Source organism: Hevea brasiliensis, chromosome 2, assembly GCF_030052815.1.
Source record: "Hevea brasiliensis isolate MT/VB/25A 57/8 chromosome 2, ASM3005281v1, whole genome shotgun sequence".
NCBI lineage: Eukaryota > Viridiplantae > Streptophyta > Magnoliopsida > Malpighiales > Euphorbiaceae > Hevea > Hevea brasiliensis.
Window position 1 is genome coordinate 402,217 of NC_079494.1, and position 19,333 is coordinate 421,549.

At 33.8% G+C, this 19,333-nt stretch overlaps 3 protein-coding genes across 3 annotated transcripts; all 3 read left to right on the top strand.

Annotated features, from left to right (window-relative positions):
* The first annotated feature begins 1,554 nt into the window (after window positions 1–1,554).
* Window positions 1,555–4,024, top strand: LOC110669229 (protein STICHEL-like 4). Its single transcript, XM_058130510.1, has 7 exons — window positions 1,555–2,007; window positions 2,166–2,412; window positions 2,490–2,675; window positions 2,778–2,919; window positions 2,991–3,049; window positions 3,162–3,878; window positions 3,960–4,024. The coding sequence occupies exons 1-7, from the start codon at window positions 1,555–1,557 to the stop codon at window positions 4,022–4,024; spliced, it is 1,869 nt and encodes a 622-aa protein (XP_057986493.1).
* A 1,171-nt stretch (window positions 4,025–5,195) lies between these two features.
* LOC110669230 (chaperone protein dnaJ 10) lies at window positions 5,196–14,373 on the top strand. The gene is made up of 10 exons (XM_021830759.2): window positions 5,196–5,660; window positions 5,915–5,974; window positions 6,561–6,643; window positions 7,262–7,421; window positions 9,328–9,457; window positions 10,492–10,650; window positions 11,360–11,538; window positions 11,640–11,720; window positions 11,812–11,970; window positions 13,854–14,373. The coding sequence occupies exons 1-10, from the start codon at window positions 5,574–5,576 to the stop codon at window positions 13,953–13,955; spliced, it is 1,200 nt and encodes a 399-aa protein (XP_021686451.1). The 5' UTR covers window positions 5,196–5,573; the 3' UTR covers window positions 13,956–14,373.
* A 1,828-nt stretch (window positions 14,374–16,201) lies between these two features.
* On the top strand, window positions 16,202–18,959 carry LOC110669242 (UDP-rhamnose/UDP-galactose transporter 2). The gene is made up of 5 exons (XM_021830790.2): window positions 16,202–16,700; window positions 16,852–17,036; window positions 17,133–17,333; window positions 18,041–18,202; window positions 18,300–18,959. The coding sequence occupies exons 1-5, from the start codon at window positions 16,571–16,573 to the stop codon at window positions 18,657–18,659; spliced, it is 1,038 nt and encodes a 345-aa protein (XP_021686482.2). The 5' UTR covers window positions 16,202–16,570; the 3' UTR covers window positions 18,660–18,959.
* The last annotated feature ends 374 nt before the right edge of the window (window positions 18,960–19,333 follow it).

The window sequence follows — 19,333 nt, forward strand, 5'->3', positions numbered from 1 at the left end:
TTTTTATTTTTGTTTGAACTATCAACTTAATAATATATATTTATATTATATATTCTCTACATTCTTTATTATAAAATATTATAAACACTATTTTGCTTGAAATTTTTTCTTCTTTCTATAGTTTTTACATTAAATATTTCTAATCTACATATTCAACTACTATATTTTAAAAAATATATATATATATTTTACGTTTTAACTAATATAAACTTTATTTCGGCTATTTGTGGTATTTATTAATTTTTTTGTTTTTTAATTATATTAAGAATATAATATTATATTATCTCTTTTATTTTATTCTTTAATATAATATATTATAAACTAAATTTCCTATTATTTTTTCTCTTTTTTCACTAACTTCTACAATTTTTCAAAGTGTATATATATATATTCCTTTCGAATCTTAACCTAGTTCTAATTTTTTTTTTTTAAATTAAACCACTATATAGATTAAATTAACTTTTCCTATTATCCTTAAATTTCTAATTTACATTAAATTTATTTTCTTCCATAATTAAACTTTTTATTAAGAATATACTATTATCTTATCTCTTTCATTTCATTCTTTTATATAATATATTATAAACTAAATTTCCTATTCATTTATATAAAATTTTATATTTTCAATAAATTTCATCATTTATCAAAATATTATACTATTACTGATATATATATATATATATATATATATATATATATATATATATATATATATATATATATATATATATATTGTTAAAAATATTTCCTTTAATTTTTAAGATTATCTATAAACTAGTTAAAAATTATAAAAATTAAATATATATTATACAAAAAAAATCATTTGAAAATATTAATAATAAATCACTCATTTTTCTTCTAATATAAGACAATATCACCTAACATTTGTAAAAAATCACTCAACAACTACATATTATCACATGCATGCATATTTAAATAAATATTTTATCAACTTTCTACAAATATAAATATATAAAACACTCAAATATTTAAATATAATATATATTTATTTTCTTAAGAAAGTAAAATACGTACCAGGATAATATATCTTTAGAAATCACAAAATACAAGCACAATTTTTTTTTTCACTGGTCCACCACTATGTTTTCTTCAGAGAAGAGTCCTCTGTTCATTCTGGCTTGACGGGACGCGACGAGCACGCAACGGGGCTGCATGACCGGGCTGCAGAGAATCTCTGCAAAGAGTTTCTGCAAGCTGACTATGATAGTGTCCTGCATTTGGACGCTGTTAAGAATAATGTCCCAGCTTCCGTACACTTCTCTTACTGGCGTCCAAGCTTTTGTATGCTTCTCTAATTGGCGTCTCGGCTTTGTCCCGCTCTGCACGCTATCTTTGATAGCGTCCCAGTCCAAAACGCTATCTTGACTAGCGTCTGTATTTTCTCCTCACCCTGTTTCCGTAATATTAGGATTTTCAACCCTTTTTCCGTATTTTCCTTCTCACGGCACACTCCTATGGTAATTAACCCGTGAATCCACTTCACTTTACAAGCCATGCTGGACTTGCAAGGGATGCTGCAGAAGCCTTTATGTGATGGAGTTGTGCTCCGGAAGTAGAACCACTGGATTTCAAAGAATTAGTACACTTCTTCAATGCACGTCTTTTGCACAAGCATTACTAAGATTTAAGGTCTTCAGCATTGAGGAATCTCATTCGCTGACTGCAGAAGCATGGGATGAACTTTCGGGTATATTTGAAAACATATGTAGTGCTACCATGATAGTTGTCCTGATTGCTGGAGAAGCAAACATGATTCCAAAAACAATATCATCAAAATGTCAGAAATTCTGTTTTCCAAGACTTAGTAGCATGGATGTCACATTAAAGCTATTAAGAATTGTATCCGAGGAGGCAATTACAATCGCAAAAGAAGCTCTGAAACTGATTGTTGCCGAGGCAGAAGGATCCTTGAAAGAAGCAGAACACATATTGGATCAGTTAACCATATTGGGACCAAGAATCACTAGTTCCATGGTCCAACAACTTGTAGGTGCCTTTTCTTTTAACTTCTATGCACACACAGAGACGTGCACACTCTTCTCCTTATCCATGGCTTAACAACACTGTGACAATATGTCAGCCACCTTCCTTCAGAGCCTTTATTAGACAATCTCATCAATGAAATTATATTCTTCTGCATGCAGGTAGGTCTAGTTCCGCAACATAAACTCGTCAACTTACTCAAAGCAGCTCTTTCTGGAGACAATAATAAGACTGTAACAATTGCCAAGGAATTGGTCGCAACTGGGATTGAAGCTGAAGCCATTGTATTCCAATTGACATCTCTTATTACAGATATACTCACATGTGCTGCTATCACTATTCCTAATCACTCAGCATTTGCTGGGCCATCCGAAGATGAAGAACTACTTCAAACTGAATCTCGACTGAGTAAGATGCATAAAATGATTAAACATTATATTCTTTAGCATTTCCCCACATACTAATTTTTTGGACAAATTTTGCAGTAAATACTCAATCAGAGAACTTGTGCTATGCCTTAAAGATATTAGCTGAAGCGGAGAAGCAACCTAGATCATCATTTGACCACAATGCATGGTTATTTGCAGCACTTCTACAAATTGCTTCAAGTGATAATTCTGGTGGAATATCCTTAGGAATTGCCTTTCCAAAGAGGATATTTCTACCCTCGGGTACCCTTTTTAGCATTGAGCTACAATGCAGACTTTAGAAGTCAATTAGGAAAAGAAATGGTTCAGGGAGCATAACTGAGAAACCTTGCAAACTTCTTGCAGGTGACACAATCTTATCCCACAGCAGAAAATTGGCAAGTCATCATTCTACCAGTAAAACTTCTGTGCAACAAAATGCATGCAGCAGAGACCTAAACACAACTAACGCAAGCATGGATAAGATAAAGGGAAAGGAGTTGAGAGGGTGCTCAGCTTAGCTAGCACAAGAGATGTGGATGAGATTTGGTTGAATATTCTTGAAAGAATACAAAGCAGAGATATGAAAGAATTCTTGTCCAGCCATGTGAAGCTTGCATCATTAACAGTATCCAGCGGTAATGCTCTTCTTTGTACTAGGTAGCTATCTAATACAATTACAATTTAATTGCTACAAAGAAAGTTTATTCAGCTGAAACCTTTTTTTTTTGGGTGGTAAATTTTCGCTAGCAACAGCCAATGTCATTGTACATTTGATGTTCAAAAGAGCTGAAGAGAAGCTTACCGCCCAGATGTCTGAAGAAAGCATATCAAAAGCTCTAGAAACTGCAATTGGATGCTCAGTGATGGTAAATATGAGCTTAGATCCAGCTGAATTGGGGATCATCAAAGAAGATAGCGGCTCTAACAACAACTGCCAGCCAGAAGAATGCAATCATCCAAGAGAACGGCAGCGGCAAAAACCATTTCCAGAGAATGTATATACCGCAAATTCTAGAGCCACACTACACCAAGGCATATATAGGAAATTGGGTTTTTCATCAGTTAACAACCCACAGCTCATTGAGTTGAAAGATAGCACGTTGATATCTGAAATGCAAGAAGCAAGAGAAAAAGAGGCACAGAGCCAGATGTTGCCTTTTTCTCGATCTCTGATGCAGGAGAACCAATTGAGAGCCCCCATTGGTCCCACGACCAATTCTTTGGGAAAGAATCAATTTTTACTAGACATAGCCCAGACCTTAAGAAAGGAAGAGCCTAAACATAAATGGTTGTCGTTGTCCTCTTTTCAGCAAAATGATGCAAGTGTCGAGCCATACAGGCAAGACATAATGTTCGAAAATGCAAATATGGACAAAGAGAACGGAGCCAAAAAAGCCAAGATCTCCCAAAAGGCTAATCCCAAGTTCATGAAGTTCACCTTTTGCAGGAGAACAGAGAAAGCAAGTATGCATGATTTTTTTTTTTTTTTAAATAGAAGCATGGGCTTAAATTGAATCCACTTTTCTTTCTCATAATTTTGGGCAGAGGATTATTCAGCTCTTGGAGTTGCACGGAGTTGCTGTGTCAGAAGAAGACAAATGAAATTGTAATGAGCAGAGGATTTTTCTCCACATACAAATAAAAAATGTGTTTGCATTGAGCTCTGCAGTTAGTTACATCGGCCGTCTATAGGCCATCCCTGAACTCTTGAATCTTCAAATATAGAACGGCAAAAGTGCAGATGTGAATTTCATTCCCTTGTTAAGGATTACACTTTACAAGTTGTGTGACACTGCTGTGATGGGCACGAATCCAATAACTTTTGCCACGGCTCAATCTATGAAAATAGATCCACATTTGTTAATCTGTATCAGTCTAACAGCTTCTCAACTCAAAAAAATCCCCAAGTCTTATTTAATTAAACGGGCTTCTAGCTGACATCAGCTTTGAACAACGCCCGCTGAAAGAGAGGCAAAATTTTTGTTTAGTTTTTAGGCTTAAGACGGCCGTAAAGTTGACCGCAACCTTCGGTTTGAATAACCTGGAAAAATATAAAATAGTCTCCATTTCGAATGTTGGATATTGAAAAATCACAATATGGACAAGACTTCTGATAAAAGAAGGCAAGAGAAGTGGCTTGTTGGTACCTGCAGGATTTGGACTAAATAGTTTTAAGTTTTAGTTGTTAAAATAATAATTTAATTAAAAGTAAAAATGCACAGAGTGCAGGCAATTTTTTTTTTTTTAACATTTACTGTTAAGAGTATCTCATTTAGTTTTTAATTATTAAGATTAAGTTTTTTTTAATAATTTTAAAACTAAATTTTATTTTTTTATTTTAATATATAACTTAATTAATTTAAAATAAATAATATTTACATCCTTTTCAGTAGAATTAATTCCTGTTATCTTTTTATAATAATTTAATATATTTAAAATAAATAATATTAAACATTTTAATAAGATTAACATGAATAATAATTAAATATTTTCTTTATTTAGAAATATAATGAAAAGTGATAATAAATTATTATAAATTTTAATATTAAATTAAAATGAAAACGTTGATCAATAACTCTGTATTTTGAGTTTAAAAGAGTATAATTACCATATGTAAGTTTATTTTTTGCATTTCAAAAAAAAAAAAAATCTCAATGCATTATTTTGATTTTGAAATACAATAACGAAAAGAAATATATATATATATAAAGTGATTAGGATCGAAAGTACGATACAGTAGAAGCGTACCGAATACGAGTATGCGACCAAGAAAATGGAACAACGCGGCAGCAGGCAACGTTAGTCAACGCCAAAAATTTTAAAGAGGTCTGCGGGAAGGAAAATTCTTTCCTCTTTTGTGTGTATACAATTGGGGATATCACCATCGGCCTGCCTGCTCTGCTTTTTCTACTGTAACAGCGAACGAACACGAAGAATCTTCTTATCTATCTATCTATCTATCTTCTTTTCTGATTCTTGTCCTCTGTCCAGTTGTTTGCTTTTAAATTTTTAGTTCTATTTATGTTTATATCTTTTCTTACGCGTAAATCAATTCATTAGTCAATCTAAGAGAAAGATTTGATTGGGGATAAGATTACTATTCGCTCGTATTACTTATAAATATACGAAGAAGGAAATTGGTGATCGATCGGAGGGAAAATGGTGAGAGAGACGGAATATTACGACGTGCTTGGGGTCAGCCCCACCGCCACCGAGGCGGAGATCAAGAAGGCTTATTACATCAAGGTAGATTTTTCTAAGATTATTTCCAATTTTTAATTTCATTTTAATTTGCCGAATCCTACTTATTCGATTGCATATCATTTTCGTGAATTGACATGCTATCTGGATCTGTACTTGATCAGGATCTGCTGCTTGTTTTGTTTTTATATCTGGGTTTTTACTTCTTCTTTTATACTGATCATTCGTTGCTTGTTAGTGTCATTCTGGCAGCTATTTTCATCCAGTCTCATTTCGCTTTCTCCTTTTTTGGCTTGCAGGCCCGACAGGTTCATCCAGATAAGAATCCCAATGATCCTCTTGCTGCACAAAATTTTCAGGCAAGTGTTTGCCTTTCCAATTTATGAGAAAATTTCTAGAAAGACAGGTATTATCTTTTTCTAGTGAAGATATTGCAGCCGGATTTGTTTCCTTTCTTCCCCTTCTTATTCTTTGTCAATAACACCATTGCAGTTGAAATCTTGACTAGGGTGCTTTGGGATTTCTGACTACTTCTGCTTTAATACTTAAATCATCATACCAACTATGAATGTTCTTCTTCTATACTCTGGCTGTAAACCTCCATCATAGTTTTATGACCAACAATTTACTAGTACAAATATGTATTACAGATTATAGAAATTGGCTACCGTAAAGTTTGGTTTCAACAAGCATAGCTAATAGGTATAAAAGGCTGTTGTCAGTTTTTTGGGCCCTTGTCGAAATTAGAAGTGTACTAACAAATGCTTGTGGAAACTAATAAACTATCCTTATAACTTATATATTGTTTGTTGAAAATGTTATTTTAGTCACTTGTTTGCTTGCTTGGACAAGACTATTAGGGGACTGATGTTTAAAGGATCAGAAGGGAATTGGGTATTGGAAAGTTAGTTATGTCTTATTCAAGTTTTATTCATTTGAATTCAGGCGTTGGGAGAGGCATACCAAGTATTGAGTGATCCTGCCCAACGGCAAGCATACGATGCATATGGGAAATCTGGAATCTCAACGTTAGTTTCTTGTTCTTAATCTATGAATAGGTGAATTTCAAGGTTGATAGAATGTATACTTCATGCATTTCTTTGACATGGCAATTTCACCCAATTCCATAGCGTTTTATGCACCCTGTGAAACCGAAGGTAGCAGGGTGGGAATGAGTTTGGGCCATTCCATCTTGTCCCATCCCCATTTTTCTTTGATTTTAAAAGACATTTTTGTGTTATAATTTTGACTCACATAAATATGTGAAAACCTATTTATCTTTGGAGTATGTCATTTAATATTCAAGGTTTATCTTTTCTGTAATATTCAATTATGGAATTCAAAACTTAATATATATGCATATATCCTTAAATGATAATATATGAAATATATATATATATATATATATATATATATATATATATATATATATATATATAATAATTTGCAAAAGTATGAAATAAAAAAAAATGCTTTTAAGTAGGGATACCCATTCAGCTTCCTATTGAGTTGGGGATTGGAATTGCAAAGCACACCTGCTTCATGGCCATTTGTAGCATTTTCCATGCATGCAAATGTTAATAAATTTGTTTTTTTGCCTTTTCTTTTGTTTGGGCGCTTATTTGCATATTACCTTTCACTTGCAGAGAAGCAATTATTGATCCTGCAGCAATTTTTGCAATGCTTTTTGGTAGTGAGCTTTTTGAGGACTACATAGGACAGCTTGCGATGGCATCAATGGCTTCATTAGACATTTTCACAGAGGGAGAACAATTTGATACAAAAAAGTTGCAAGAGAAGATGAGGGTAACATTTCATTGCATCACTTTTATGTCTTTTTTTTTTTTTTTTTTTTTTTTTTGTATTTGTTTACTGATGTTATCTTACTTTATTGATAGTTTATTGAGTCTTATTACTTTTTTAAATGGAATATAGAAATGGTGACAGAAGAAAGAGTGATGAAATTTCGTAACTTGTCTTGCTTCTTTTAATTTGTATTACTGTTAAAACTAAACGCGCATTTGGTTTTCTTTAGAAATGGAAATGAAATCATCGTTTTAAATAGCAGTTATTCAACATGTTTTGAATGCCCACCATCTTTATGCCCTATATATAATGGGCAGAAAAAAATATGCTTGGGTAATGGCTATTACGTAACAGTAACAGCCCCTATCATTCCATTTCAAATACAATAAAGTTGTTTCTAATATAAAAATGGATCTTTGTTTGGCTGCATGTTCCAACTTTGGTTCCCCTGAACCCCCACTTCTGTATCCACCATTTCTGATCATCTCATGTTAATTTTTTTGTGTTGTTCAACTCAAATTCCACAAAATTATTGCTACTTGAAGATTTTTAGCTTGACTTCACTTTGAAACAAGGAAAAAAAATTAAAGTCAAAGGGTTATTATTATGACTCTTCTTACTTCTTCATGATGATAAGCTTAGATCTTTAATCTTCATGTTGCGGTGCTACTTAATGAAGTTGGTTTATTAATAATGAACGTAAATAATGGATTAAATGTCGTGATTTTGTGTTTATGATTAATAGTTAGTTACTTTTTTCTTTTTTTAATTTTTATTCAAGTCCTTGAATATCCATTCATTTAAGGTAGCCTGGACTGTTATGTTACAGCTGCGATGGTCTTGTTTCTGTTACATGCAAATGCAATTGTGATCCACAACTGCAATTTAAATCTTTGAATGGGGTGCAATTCCTAGAATAAAATTTCATTACTTGAATGGCATGTAAGAGAATCCAAATTTTTTTGTGATATTATTGTAATTTAATTACTTGAATTAGGTGAAAATAATATCTATTTTTAGTATGTTCTTAAGACTATAATTAAATTATTTTTAATAATCTAAAAAAAATTGGGAAGTAAATCTTGAAATAAGAGGTTCCATTCCATTTTCAAAGCAATCCAAATGTGTTCAAAGGGTTTTTAGGCAGCAAGTTTGGTAACTGCTGCCACTTTCTTCGGTCCTAGTGTGCAAATGCACTGATTCATGAATGTTTAAAAGGTAGAGAAGTTGCTTATGAATATATAGCTGTGCCAATGGCTGAGCAAAATTGTGTCGTGCATATGATTGACTTCAGTCCAGCAAAAACGGTATATAATTGTGTATTGTAATTGCCCAAAAAATGCTAAGAAAACAAAAGGGCAAAAATTAAAACGCAATATAAACTCTTATGTTGTAATGGCATTGACAAAAATAGAAAGCAATACCAATTGCAAAACCAATTGCCATTTATATGAATGCTGTGGTTTGCAATTGGTAGCCACAAGGCACGCCAATGTGAATAGACATAACCTGGTTCGAAGAGATACACTAATCACACAATGCCAACTTGGAAAATAAGTGGGTTTCATCATCTGGTTGTTCTAAGAAATTGTGATACCCTAGAATTGTGAAAAATCCAGGACCACTTTTTTATGCATTTATTTCATTAGTTGCATTGCTATTAATTATAAAAAGATATTCCAGATTTTTTTTTCCTCTCAGAAAATTCACAAATTGGATTATGGTTTTAATTAGAGATCTGTATTCAAAGAATCTTGCCATGTTACTGTGGTTTTATGTATGTTAAACTGGAAATAGGGAGTCATGCATGTCTGTTACTTGAAACTTTTTATGTTTATTTATACTCTTTTCTCATAAATTTCATTATCATTTGGTGCCTTTTCTGAACTTGTTCTACCATATATAGGTTGTTCAGAAGGAGAGAGAAGAAAAGCTTGCGCAGATACTGAAAGATCGACTTAACCAGTATGTACAAGGGAACAAAGAGGAATTTATTAATCATGCTGAAGCTGAAGTAACTAAGCTATCAAATGCAGGTAAATTATCATTGTCTCTAAATTGTTGCATAAAGGAAATTGGAAAATTAAGTGGATTCAAATAGTAGAATCAAAGAAGGAAGAGGTAGACCAAAAATGATGCCAGATGAAGTGGAAAAAGGTGATATAATACCACAATAACTCACAGAAAATTGTTTGGTTTCAAAAAAAAAGGAGAAAAAGGGTTCATGTTGGTGAATCCGACAAGTTTGAGGCTGTGGTTTAGTGTCCTTTATTTAGCTTGTGTAAGTTGGGCACTTCAACCATCTATCATGGACACAGACTTGGGTTGCAAACTAGGTTTTGGTATTCCATTTAAAGCTCTTGATTCTTCTACTAAATAAAGATGAAGTTGAAGGGCATGTTTCACTTCTTCTAACACAAAAAGATATGGAGAGGAAAGGATTGCTGAAGGCATTACCAGTCTTACAGAACATTCAGGCAATAATTTACCAATTCAATGGATATGCCGGGAATGAATAGCTAGTTTCACCCTTTTTTTCTCTGTTAATATACTTTTGCCAATACTGCTCTCCTTGGCCTGAAATCCACATGTGAATGGAGACCACACCCCCCCTCCCCCCCTCAATCTCTTCCAGTTCTTGAGAGGGGGAAAATGACATTCTTTTTATGAAAGCAGTAGGAACATGAGCAAAGGCAACTTCCAAGTTAGCAGTTGTACCAGCTTGGCATCCTGACCTCACTCAGGGATAGGCACTTGAAATGACATCAATTTAGTTTCAGAGTTTGTATCCTTGTGGTAAAATGTCTTCTTCCATATCCACATTGTTTTGCTTTTCTATTGGTAACTCTTTGACCATTCTATAATTGTGGCTTAGTGTAAATGGAATATGAAGTATTGTTGGCTTCCAGTGAATATTGTTGGTCAATGACTCATTCAAGGATTGAACTTTTAGGATAGACCCTGTGCAATCTGTCTCATAATGATCTCTTCTTATGCTTGTATATAGTGTATATCTATTTTAGGATTGTGATTGACAAACTGCTGAAGGCTTTTTTAATGTTTTCTGCAGCATATGGTGTTGATATGTTGAATACAATTGGCTATATCTATGCAAGACAAGCAGCCAAAGAGCTTGGAAAAAAAGCAATATATCTGGGTGTGCCATTCGTCGCTGAATGGTTTAGAAACAAAGGCCACTTCATTAAATCGCAAGTAACTGCAGCAACAGGTTAGTAGACACTACATGCCGTGGCCAATAACCATGTCTATGTGGAACCTTTTGGACTTGGTGAAAGCATTGTTGGCACTTGGGCCACTATTCAGGATTGACTAATGCATGCCAATGCATTATTTAATTGGATGTGTTCTCAACATATGTCAAGCGCGTACCCGAGCTGTCTTGCATGTGGTGCATGTTGATATGGGTGTGTAGTTGCTTTTTCTTGATTGACCGTTGCAAAAGAGAGAATAACAAACCATTAATTAAAATTTGGACTTTTTATTTATTTTCATGTTTTTTTTTGCAATTTGCACACATTGATAATGGACAATGTCCTGTATAGGGAGAAATGATATATGTTCAGTTAAAGATAGCGCTTCATTTATTTGCTTTTTTAAGGTAAATCTATCATCCTCTCCTACCTGCACTATTTGTGTAATTGAGATTCATTACATAGGCTGGTTTGCAAAGTTAATTCATTCTAAATCTTAGCTCATTCCTTTAATCTTAGTTCATTCCTTTAATCCTGTAACATTACAAATCTCAGTGGAGGTTGGTATTAACAAAAATAGTTCAAATGTTTATTGTGCAAAGTTTGCTTCAGAATAATTTTTCTAGGCTCTGTATTGAATTATTATTGCACAAAGTTTGCTTCAGAAAAATTTTTCTAGGCTTTGTATTTAATTTACTTATTTATTTTTTCTTATTGGTGGTCTAGGTGCCATTGCACTGATCCAGCTACAGGAGGACATGAAGAAGCAGCTCAGTGCAGAGGGAAACTATACTGAGGAAGAGCTTGAAGAATACATGCAATCACACAAGAAGCTGATGATTGATTCCTTGTGGAAACTCAATGTTGCTGATATTGAGGCCACACTTTCCCGTGTTTGTCAGATGGTTGTTTATTCAGTCCATAGATATTAATTGTTGTTGGATGAAATTGAATTAGATATTAGGTCTAAACCATTTGGTGATAATCTATTAATGGTTTATTTTAGGTTCTTCAAGACAACAATGTCAAGAAAGAAGAGTTACGTGCGCGAGCTAAGGGGTTGAAAACTCTTGGTAAAATCTTCCAGGTATTTGCCCATAGTTCAGTGCACTTTATGTTCTAACAGAAATGTTCAATCCATGAAGTACGTAGAACTTTTGAAACTTCTGTGTATGTAGAGGGTGAAGTCATCTAATGGAAGTGAGAGTGACACTGCACTAGATGGTGCTGTGCATAAACTGAATGGAAGTGCACCAAGTCATGATGCAACTTGTCCCAGCACATCACCAAAATCTAGAAGTCTTGAAGAGCCATCTTATGGTACATTGGCATCACAGGTATGTTCCTTCACCCCAAAGACTATTGTTCAGACATGAATCCATTCAAACTTTTTCCTTTTTTTTTTTTCCTTCTTCTGTTGGTGTTTGAGCACAATTCATCTATTTTATCAGGTTTTACACTCTGTAGCCATTTTTTATACAAGTTAATAGTTCAGTAACTGCTAAATCTCTTTTGAAGTAACAATTTCTGGTTATGAAAGTTCAGAAAAAGTCAAATGAGGTTGCAAAATATGGTGTAACAAATAAGCAGGTTATTTGAGATGGCAGTTAAGAACAAAATTCTTTTCAAAACTGTGTATTGGCAATCCAATTTCTTGCTAGTCACCAGGATAATAGACTTTTTCTTTCCAGAAAAAAAAAAATAGGACTTTAGGTACTTATTCATCTGTTAATGTGTCTAAACCATTCTATCAAGAAATACTGAAATAGAATTCCCAATCACTTCCTTTCCCTTCTCTGTGTGCACGCATCACACTCAGGTTCAGACCATTCACAAAACTTAGACCTAGCAAACATAAGATGGAATCTATCAAGATGGATTGGTGAGCCAAGAACAAATTTTATGATAATTTTGGAAGAATTCATCAACATGTTAAGGAAAATAATCAGAAGAATTAACATACCATTCTCTTGCGTTAAAGACTAAATATTCAAGAGTTTCAAAATGGACTGAGTTGTATTTTTTTCTCTTTGGAAGAAGCCAACAAACTTTGTGTTTGGACAATTTGTAGATGATTTCTATGTTCTAGCAGGTTGTTCTAGAAATTATATTGGAGTGTTTATTTCTAAGTCCATAACAATCATTCAACTGCCTAGGCCATCAGATTTATAGTCTAGAGGGAGCTTTCTACTCATTCCTTGCCTCTAGTTGTGGAAGTAACTGGCTTTGGTTTCCGGCAATCCACCTTTCTGTTGATTCGTTTTGAGTTTGCTTGGTTCTGATGTAGAATCTTTAACAAAGTGCAGGCTGCTTGCATGAACAAAAGTTACATGCAGCTTGAGCTTGTTCATAGAGAAGACATTCATTATCATTGACCATAGATGCATTGAAATGAAACAGTTTATTTCAGTTTGTTTTGCTAGAGAGCTATCTGGCCAATCTCTTCCCAGTTTTTCTTTGAACTCTTCTACTTTGAAATATTATGAACTCTTCTGATACGCATTCCTGATCTTATACCTGACAAGGGTGCAGGCTGGCTCCTCTTCTCTCTCCTGTCTTTCTGCTCTTAAGGAGCTTCATTTGTAAACTCTCCTTCAAATCAGGTCACTGGCAAACTCAAAACCTTCCCATCCTCCCATAACTCTTGAAGTTATATTTATCTATCCATTTTCAATTGGTTCTTGTTCCCTTCCAACCTACCATGCCTCCGAAATTCATATGTAATTTTCTGAACATGATCCAATTATTAACTTTATACACCCAGTCTTACATGGAAATTGATGCGTCTTCTTTTTTTAGAATGAATCAGGATTAAGTAAATTGTTATATTACCCAAACAGGAAAATTTTAGAGAAACATGAATTATGAAGACTGAGTGCACATGGACGTATACTGAGAGATGAGACCTAGCCAGCTGGGCCTTCGCTCTGGTGGTTCTGGTTGTCAAGTTTAGTATACCTGAGATTTAGCAATGGCTAACCAAAATAAGTAAATAAATAATTACAGTAGTAATTTGTTAATAATGTTTCTACAAAAAATTACTGTAATGTTCAATTTAATCTCCAATTATTGCCTGCAGTTCCATGTTTCTTTTCATATAAAACAAAAGGGAATGGGAGAGGGAACATGGGAAATAAAATCTTAATTTCAATTTCCATCATTTATCATTCATAAATAGATTTATAATCTCTTACGCTAACAAATTTGTTGAACGGTATAGAGCCCCTATGTGGAGGCTCCACACTTTGATGGCACTCAGTTCAATTTCCCAAGGCCAACAGCACCACCTGGTGCGCCAAAACATTTGACTGGTGGTGACTGATGATGGAGAAGCGTGAGCCATTGCTTGATAGCTTGTATATGTGTCGTAATGGCTTGCATCATGGAAGAGTGTTGGATTTCATTTGTTGAATTTGTATGAGTGGATGATCTGGAAAACACATCCCACCTCCATGTTAGCAGGGATTTGAATGATGTATGTATGAAAGACAACTATTTGTACACAGAGGGAGATGATTGTAATGCTATTTTTTTTCCAGTCTCTAGATGGCTGCTGTGGGCTTCCTTCCTCGTATTATGCTGTAGTTTGTCTGTTTTGGTTTGACATGATAGGTTCTCGTTTTTTGGCTAGATATTTGTTCCTTGGTTATCTTATGTATTATTAATGCTATTTAAGGAGACATGAGTGTACTCGACTCTTTAATTTAGTTGGGTTATGGAGCCAGTAATGTTGTGCTCTATGCGCATTGCTCCTGCAAGCTGATTTTATCCAGTGTGTGTCAAACTGGAGATGCGAAGTACCTAAATTTAACTTAGTAGAGGGAGAAAAGAGTAGAGAATGATGCTACTTTATTGCCATGGGGAAATGCTTTGATATCACACTGTTAGATGGGAGCTCCTTAACCTGAAAAATTATAATAATACTAGGGTGATGTCGAGATAACAACTAATAACTATAGTTGAAACAAACGTTAAGGTGAAACTTTTTGTATTGTTATATAGAATTAATTAGAAGGATTGTATCAAAAGATTAATGAACTATCGTTTTACACACAAAATCTTCTTATAAATGCAAGTGTTGAGCATACTCATATTTTATGGAGAAATATATAAAATAAAATAAATTTTTGTTATTTGCAAAAGAATAAGAGAATTTAAAAAGCTATGAGAATTTAAAAAAGAGTTAATTTTTTTTTTTTATTTCATTTCGAAGAAAGCTTAATATGAGGCTCTCCTTAATAAAAAGAAAAGAGAAAAAACAGTCAAATAATAGTAAAAATAATTCACATAATATAATACAACCACTATTATCATTAAAGATCTTTTTTATACTGTAGACAATGTTAAAAAGGAAATATAACATAACACAGATAATTATACAAAATGAACACATATGATAGCATTGGATGTGAATTAATTCTGTTTCGGTACGAGATAAGAAAGAATTTTAAATTTTAGATTAAAATTTTCATAATCCGAATCATCTGAACCGACTTCTCTATAGAGATTTTTGTGCATGATAAAAAAAATCGAAACTCAAAAGAGGCTTTGCCTTGAGAACCAGTTGGTCAAAAATTTTTCTTTACGCTGTCAACTCCCAACCGCTAGACTTGAATTATTGGCCCTTAATTAAATGGTATTATTATTATTATTATTATTCAGAAACATATGTCGATGCGTGGTACAGTTCAGCCGATGACTGACGAGATGAAATGCAATGTTAACATAAATTATATTAAGAATGAAATGGAAAATACAAGGTAAGATATCTGACGAGGAATCTTTGTTTGTGTCCTTAATATTCTAAGGGATTTAAGGATGTGTCTCGTATGGTAGAGAATGAAGTTATCCATATATCCACTATCCACAACTGTAACTTAAGTCACTTGGATTTCAAAACTATTTATTATCGAATTTCCATTTATATATATAATTAGATATATTTTTGTTTCAAAAAATAGAGATATTTTTTAAATATATTCTTAAATTATCTTTTACTTTCAAAATTTTTTAATAAAATTATCAAAGTTCAAATTTTAAACGAGACATACATTTGATCACTGAATTATTATCTTAACAAACAGTCCCATTTTTTTTTTTATGATAATACAGATTTAGCAAATTAATTAAAATTAATGTTTAAACTGCGGAGAAGGCTTTTTTTTTTTTTTTTATGTTGGTATTTTGAAATGAAAAAGACTTGAAAACGGTCAAAAAGGCTCTGATTATGATATGTGGGTGAAAGGATCCATCAACCAATGTTGAATGAATGGCAAAAGAAAAAGAGAATGAATAAGAAAAATGGTCCTCCCCCCGTCTGGCCTAAGCCGGCTGGGGATATTAATATTATAATAAATATTTTTATTCAATTTATAAGAAAAAAAAATTATTATTATTACGAGGTTAAATAATTCAAAAATTATAAAATAAAAAGATTATATAATTATATTTTTTGAATAAATTTAAATTAATTTTTAAAATGATTAAATATTAGTGCAGTGAATAAATTTGTGCAGATAAAGAGAAAAGAAATAGGAATTTGACAACGGCAACTACGGGTGAAAAAGATTATACATTATATGGAGTGATAGGCAGAAATGAATGCGTCATTTCATTCCACTTTCTCCACCGCCACTCCTCCTCCGCCTGCAAGCTCACACACCTATTAGTCTACACCTCGAAAGTGGTTTTGTTGTTTTCTTCGTTTTTTCCACCTCTGCTTCTTACTATATTCGTATTGATTTGAGGTGAAATTGGACTTTTAAAAAACTCTTCAAAATCAATCCATCCGCCAACCATACAACCAAAGCGCGTCTCTCTTGGCTGTTCTGTTTCCCTTTTTCCTTCTCTTTCTCTCCTGAGAATTGAAGGAAAGAGATCCCTCCCCGGGCCCCTGCTTAAATAAACAGATCCTCGGTAATTTCAGCTTTTCCGGAGATGGAGACCGAAAACAAGAAGTCGGCGGTATCGGATGTTGGAGCATGGGCCATGAACGTTATCAGTTCCGTCGGCATTATTATGGCTAATAAGCAACTCATGTCCTCTAGCGGTTTTGCTTTTAGCTTTGGTATACTTTGCTCTTTTCTTTTCTTCCCTCTCATTTATTTACTTACTAGTACAGAATAGAGATCTCTCAGATCTCAGATCTTCGATCTCTCCTTCAATCGATCTGATACTATCAATTTAATTTGAGGGATAAATTTTTTAAATTGTTTCAGCCACGACCTTAACGGGTTTCCATTTTGCGGTAACTGCTCTGGTGGGACTTGTGTCCAATGCGACTGGCTTATCTGTATCAAAGCATGTTCCAATGTGGGAGCTTCTCTGGTTCTCTATTGTTGCTAATATGTCTATCACTGGCATGAACTTCAGCCTTATGCTTAACTCCGTCGGATTCTATCAAGTGGGTTTTGTGTTTTGTTCTTCTACTGCAAGCTAACTAGATCTACTTCTTTCCCTACAATTAGCATTATAATTCATCTCATTGTTCGTTGCACAGATTTCTAAACTCAGTATGATTCCTGTGGTTTGCGTCATGGAATGGATTCTTCATAACAAGCAATACTCGAGAGAAGTCAAGTCATCTGTTGTGCTTGTAGTTATAGGTGTTGGCGTTTGCACTGTCACTGATGTCAAGGTTAATGCCAAAGGTTTTATTTGTGCCTGTGTAGCTGTTCTGTCTACGTCTTTGCAGCAAATTGTGAGTATACTTTAATTTGTCGAACCATATTTCATTTTCATGATTAGTCTCTTTTTCTTTGTTTTCTTTTTCTTCTTCTTTATTTCTTTCGTCCTTCTTTACCTTGGCTTTGCTTAGAAATCTCGCCTTTCTTTGCCTATCAATGCTGGGGCATCCCATGGATAATTGTTTATGCTTATGTGAAATGTGAAATGTGAAATGTGGATTGAATGTAGAAGATAATTTATATGAATGTAGACTATATTGCAAGCTGAGGTCTTTCTTTATCAATAAAAAGAGGGTGTGGGCCAAATCCTCAAATGTAAAATGGGGCATTAATAATAGCAGTAAACTCATTCCTAATGAATTTTTTGATAAATGATATTAACCAGCTAAGTTGACCATTAATGCTTAAAGCTATTTGGATATTAGCATGGATGGTGGCAAATAGACCCAGACTAGGGCTAAAAATTTTTAAATATATTGCAGTTGAAACAAAACAATTGCAATGTTTTTAACTAAATTGTGAAGATAATGGGCGCGAATCATAATGATAGCTATTGATTGTTTTATTTAAATTACAAAATATAGGTTATAATCACTGACTAAATTGATAGAATCTATTTCCAAGTGTTTGACTATACTTGTAATATAAATGCAGTTTATTGCTTGAAAGAGTTGTGCATGTGAAATAAATTTTGATTGGATTTATTTTCATTCTGGGACAGACTATAGGTTCCTTACAAAAGAAGTACTCAATTGGATCATTTGAACTGTTAAGTAGAACAGCTCCAATTCAAGCCCTTTCTCTTCTTATTGTTGGTCCATTTGTTGACTACTACCTCAATGGAAAATTTATAACAACATATAAGATGTCTACCGGTGCCATTGTAAGAACTAAGAACTCTCTTTTGTACTCCCACTCTAGCATATTGATTTCTATGTGCTTCCATCTGTTAATTTAATGAATGGTGTTAATTTGTGCAGTTATTTATAATTCTTTCATGTTCCCTAGCTGTGTTCTGCAATGTGAGTCAGTACCTCTGTATTGGAAGATTCTCAGCAGTTTCCTTCCAGGTTTTAGGTCACATGAAAACAGTTTGTGTTCTCACACTGGGATGGCTGCTCTTTGATTCTGCGTTGACTTTTAAGAATATAATGGGGATGGTTATTGCAGTAGCTGGCATGGTTGTTTATAGTTGGGCTGTAGAGGCTGAAAAGAGAGCAAGTGCCAAGGCCATAGCCCTTACGAAGAACAGTCTGACAGAAGAGGAAATCAGACTTCTGAAAGAGGGAGTGGCAAGCACTCCTGTGAAGGATGTTGAACTTGGCGAGTCTAAAGGATAGGTATGCTTGGCTGGACATGGACATTCATCGTCAGTTCTGCTTATTAGTAATTATGCTGCATGTTTATGTGGCTGCAAGACCGTGCGCATCCGCTGACCCCTCACACAAAATCCCAGAAACGTGTTCTATTTTATTTAAGTAATTTGTTCTTTAATTTAATTCTTGGTTGTTTTAAATTATTTTTTGTATGTGCAAAAGAGATTAGCGATGAAATCTTGATGTGATAAAGGAAATGTAAAACTCTATGTCTCAGCAGAAAGCTCTTAGGAAGCAATAGAATCGTGTTCTTTGCTATTTAAATTTTCCTAGCCCCTCTCCTTTGTTCTCTTGATTTGCACCAAAGAAGTGGTTTGTGCATGTTACTCTCCATTGTCAGGTGTTCTTGTGCATATTATCTCCTATTGTCTGGTGTTCTTGCTCGATTCTTGACGTTAGCCAATTTGGCAAATAGGCATTGCTACATATAAACGCTTACGTGCATATATTAAGACTTTCATGAAGGCATCTCCTATTATGGTGAAAGGACACTAAATTTTAGTCGACTGTCGGTGGGTTTTATATGCATATAATTTTATACTTTCTTGTGTGACGGGGAATCCTCGATTTTCTTGCTGCTTTGCGTTGCCTTTGAATTGCTTTATTTTATTACCCTCAGATTTAAAGGTCTTTAAGCA